This window comes from Astatotilapia calliptera, chromosome 22, assembly GCF_964374335.1.
Source record: "Astatotilapia calliptera chromosome 22, fAstCal68.1, whole genome shotgun sequence".
NCBI classification, from domain to species: domain Eukaryota; kingdom Metazoa; phylum Chordata; class Actinopteri; order Cichliformes; family Cichlidae; genus Astatotilapia; species Astatotilapia calliptera.
This window is the reverse complement of record NC_137442.1, coordinates 26,471,098-26,475,772: the sequence shown is the minus strand read 5'-3', so window position 1 is coordinate 26,475,772 and position 4,675 is coordinate 26,471,098. Positions and strand designations below refer to the sequence as shown.

General features: G+C 44.0%; 1 protein-coding gene across 1 annotated transcript; it reads right to left on the bottom strand.

The window, feature by feature from the left end:
- Positions 1-931: 931 nt before the first annotated feature.
- Positions 932-3,641, bottom strand: LOC113011406 (E3 SUMO-protein ligase ZBED1-like). The gene is made up of 3 exons (XM_080296556.1): positions 2,279-3,641; positions 1,850-2,102; positions 932-1,680 (listed from the first exon to the last, which is right to left on the bottom strand). The coding sequence occupies exons 1-3, from the start codon at positions 3,394-3,396 to the stop codon at positions 1,264-1,266; spliced, it is 1,788 nt and encodes a 595-aa protein (XP_080152682.1). The 5' UTR covers positions 3,397-3,641; the 3' UTR covers positions 932-1,263.
- Positions 3,642-4,675: the final 1,034 nt, after the last annotated feature.

Genomic DNA, 4,675 nt, shown 5'->3' with positions numbered 1-4,675 from the left:
CCATCCAGAGCTGCACAGCAGAGAGGAAAGTTCCAGCGCTCCTGGAATCCCTCTGTGATGGACCGCCAGTCTCCAGGTGAAGGCACAGCCATGAAGTCGTCCACTAGACAGTCCCAGATGGCTGTCGCTGCCTGGGGGGTGATCTGGCACACAGTGGCGTGTCCAGCAGGGTGGCCTGGGGGGGCACAGGCCACCCCCCCCCCCCCAACCAGACTGGCCACCCCAGGTGCCACCCCAAAGGCAAAACAATAAAATTCAATCAAATATCAAATGTCCGATTATGTTTTCACGGTGACGCTCAGATATCCGAGTGTAAGTGAATGCAGCATCGGCTTCTGCGCTATGTGCATCACGTTAGCAAAGGTAGGAGAGCCAAGCACGAAAGATGGCACTGCAGGAAACAATTTTTCGGTGAAAGAAAATGAGGACAGAATAAATGTCCCGGTAAGTAATATTAAGTTTGTTGAGTTTAGTAAACTTCGGTGAAATTAGAATACCAAGGAAAAAATAACACTTAAAGAATTATTGCAGCCGTCGAATATTTCAGACAGTATGCTACTGAGGGCAGCTAACATAAGAGTTATGAGTTATAAGATATAATCTAAGTCGTAACATTGCTGTATGGAGCTGCAGATTTGGTTGCAGGTTAACATAGCTGGACTGGCCATCGGGCATACCGGGCATATGCCCAGTGACTTATTTTTTATTTTTTTTTGTAATGGCATGAACAATGAGAGGTGGTGGATTGGCCAGATGCAGGTCGATGTGTAAAAATTAGTGCTGTCAAGAGATTAAAAAAAAATAGAGATTAATTAATTATGATTTTTAATTAATTGATCTAATTAATCTCTTTTTTAATCTCACCTAAAAATAGCTGAGGAAAGCCCTCAACTTATTGTGGCAGACCAAAAGACTGATATAACAAAGAAAGTGACTTTATAAAGTCATTTATTGTTTAACAAACGTTAAACAGATGCAACCATTTACATACTGTTGTATTCTTTTGTAAAATAAGTGGAAAAATAAATACAAATAAAATCAAATAAATTAAGTGCTGCAAGTTAGCACATCAGAGTTGCTCTTTTCTGAGCAATACAGCACTGAAATTCCTCTGCTTCAGATAATGAAAAATAAAACTGACATTGCAGTGCTGCAAGTTAGCACATCAAAGTATTCTTCCATCACAAAAAAAAGTGCTGAACATCAAGCAATCTATTCTAGTAGGCTACAAATGACACAGCAGCTATGCTGACCACATGTGTCTCATTTCTTCTTCCTCAGCCAGTCGCTAAGACACACCAGCCTGGTAACATTTTCTGGAAGCAAGGCTGCCCTTTTCTTTTGCACTATGTGGCCTGCAAGGCTAAAGAGTCTCTCACAGGGTACAGAGGTAGCTGGGGAGGCCAGGTACTTTTGTGCTAGGACTGACAGCTTTTCATAGACTCCTGAGTGAGCATACCACCACTGCAGGGGACAGTCATCAATACTGATGCTGGGTTCTGCTCTGTAGCGCTGCAGCTCTCCAGACTCAATTCCATCTTCTGAGTCAGAGTCAGACCCCAGAAGGAGTTCGCTCCTCCTCTTCTTCTGAGCTGGTCCATCATCCTCTGTGGAGGGCTGGAGACTATCTGCTCTTCTGGGCTCTGCTGCCTGGAGCATATTCTCCAGAATGGTCCACACCTGAATGAATGAATGAATGAGTGAATGAATGAATGATTGTGATTAAAACTAAGTGCTTTTTTTAAATTTTATTTAATCTTGTAAAGAACTTTGTGTTCCATATAATAAATAAAAGTTTGATTTGATAATGAATTGGACTCATTAGTCCAGCTTAACCTTATTGTCCTACCTGTTCCCTCTTTTCTCTTGGAAGACATTTCAAATCCTTAAACCGTGGATCCAATGCTGTGGCCACCTCGAACCATATCTCGTTGCCATTAGCTCGTCGTGCTGCCAGATCCTTCTGGAAGGCATTCTTGAACTTCACCACGTAGGCAGGATCATCATCAGTAATGTCCATGACACGGTACAGATGGCGAAAAGCAGGCAGCACTACAGAGCAAGAGACGTAGGCCTCACCACCCAGCAGCTCTGTCACATACCTGCAGAGGTGGAGAGGTTTGCTAAATAAACCTAGCTGGATTCATTTAAATCAAAGTGTAACTGATTTCCAATTTAATTGTCCTTAAAAGTTCCTTGTTATGTTCATTAATTTTGATTTTACACATGTAACAGTAGTTTATATAATTAAAATGGGAAGGTGTTTATTTGAACTTACTTGCATGGTTCAAGCAGGAGCTCCAGCCTCTGCAGTTTCGCCCACTCAGCTTCGGTTGGCAAGACCAACCTGTGGTTCTGTTGGTCCAACGTAGCCTGGACAGCCTCTCGGTTACATAGGAGGCGTGAGACCATTGCGAGAGTCGAGTTCCACCTGGTGGGTACATCCTGTATAAGTTGATCGCTCTTCTTTCCGAGTGCTACTTGTTGTTGGTTAAGTTCTGTGGTACTCGCAGGGCTTTGTTTAAAATGACCAACAATCTTGCGGCACTTTGCCAGTACACCGACAAAACCACTGCTATCGAGACATACCGTGATGGTCCTCTGGAGAATGTGAGCATTGCAGGCGATGTGCTCATATGGAAGTGCTCTCATAGCAGCCAGCATGTTTGCTGCGCTGTCTGTGCCAATGGTGGATATCTTGTTTTCAATACCCCAGTCATTTGCTACCTTGAGGAACTGTTCGGCGCATTTATCAGCAAAGTGCCTGGTTTCTGTTCTCATGACGGTCAGTGCAAATGAGTTGAGGTTCCACTCACTATCAATAAAGTGTCCAGTCACCCCAAAATAGCTGTGGTTGCCAGCTGAGGTCCAGTGATCTCCGGTTATAGCAACACAGTTGGGAGAATCCTCCGCCAAAATCTCAAGTTTGTTTTTCTTTTCGCCGTCGTACATTTTGCTGATTTTGGTCGTTACTGTAGTCCTGCACGGCGGCTTGTATGACGGGTCATTGGACGCAATTTGCAACACCTCTGTCAATCCTTCGTCCTCTACTATATTTATCGGCCTACAGTTCATCGCTATCCACTTGGCAATAACATTAGTCAGCCTGTCGGTCGCAGACTTGCTCATACGAGGGGTATTCTCTAGTTTTGTTTGGCGAAAAGCTTTGCTCTGGCTTGCTATATTGCTAACGTCTTCACTGCTAGCTGTTGCTGCACTCGCGGCTGGGTGCTTTGCGTTGAGGTGATAGGCCAAACTTGAGCTGCTTCGGTGGTAAGCAAACTCCTTCTTACACTCTAGGCAGACCACTTTACCTTTGTCAATGGTGCCGTCGGGGCGTTTATGAAATACAAATTTCCCGTTCATTGGGCCAACAACTCTCAGATGCGCCTCCATATCCACACTGTAAGCTAATCACCACTTCTCACCTTGACCTCACGACGTGACTCCACCCCCAACAAGTCAAGCACAAGGAGCCCAGCACATAAAAACGGATTTTATAACATAGCAACTCTCATACAAAATCAATGACGTCAAGAGATTAAAAATTAGATTAACGAGATTAAAAAACATAACGCGCTAAATAGCATTGTAATTAATTAATCGCAATTAACGCGATAATTTGACACCCCTAGTAAAAATAACTCAGTTGTTTGGTGGTGGCTATGGCGGGGCTTCCACAGAGGCCAGCAGATGGATGAGGGAAGGGGAGGCAGGAGGAGAGCCCCGAGGCAGCCACCAGTCCGAGTGTCAGGTGAACTGAACTTCAGGTAAGAAGTTATGACCTGCAGTCTATCTGGGTCAGATATAAACCAAGTTTAGGTGGAGTTTATTTTCGTTGTGCTGACTTTTTACCCTCAGCTGCAATAACTCGTACTGCGTTCCAGCCAGCTTGACAGAGTTTTTATACAGCTGGGTGGGTGCTATGATGTTACTGATAGTGAACTTTATTTCATTCATAAGGTTAGTAGAGTTGCCAACGGCTCCTTAAAAAATGGAATGGTCCTTCATTCAGAGAAAATATTACGCGTTTCGTATTGAGCTGAGAAGAGACGCAGTTTGTCCCGGACTTTCGCTATAATGAAAAAGACACAAAGCTGGAGTTATTCTGTGTTTACGCTGCACAGCTGCCTCTTCTTCTCTCATTCTCTCCCCCTCCCTCTCCTGTTGCTACTTCAATCATGAAACTGATCAATGATCAGCTGATCGGCTTTTCTCTCTTGTTTATTTATCGCCCACTTTGCGCCAGAAAGAGGAAACCAGCGGATGTCGCGCTAAACAACAGCAGCACGTTTGATCAGCTGTTGTTAGAATTTATTTAATATTAATTTCTAGTATCAGCTGATGTTTGCTGGAGCCACAGCTGTAAACCTGCTGGTCATGATGTCGGTTTGGATGAGAGGGAAACATGAAGATGAAACCAGGAGATGTCCTTACTGAATCATCAGAGCTGAACAGGTGATGGAGAAACAGGTTTACCTTTTAGGTGACATGAGTGAGTTGAAGGGAAGTTATGAACTGTTTCTGAGAGAAAAATAACCCCAGGATCCTTTTCTAAGTAGCTGACAGCTGGTAACTGTGCAGGGGTGGATCTAGGAAAGTTTTGCCAGGGGGGCCAGGTAGGACATTAACAGGGAAAGGTGGGGCACAAAGAAATACTTTTCTTTCTTATTCT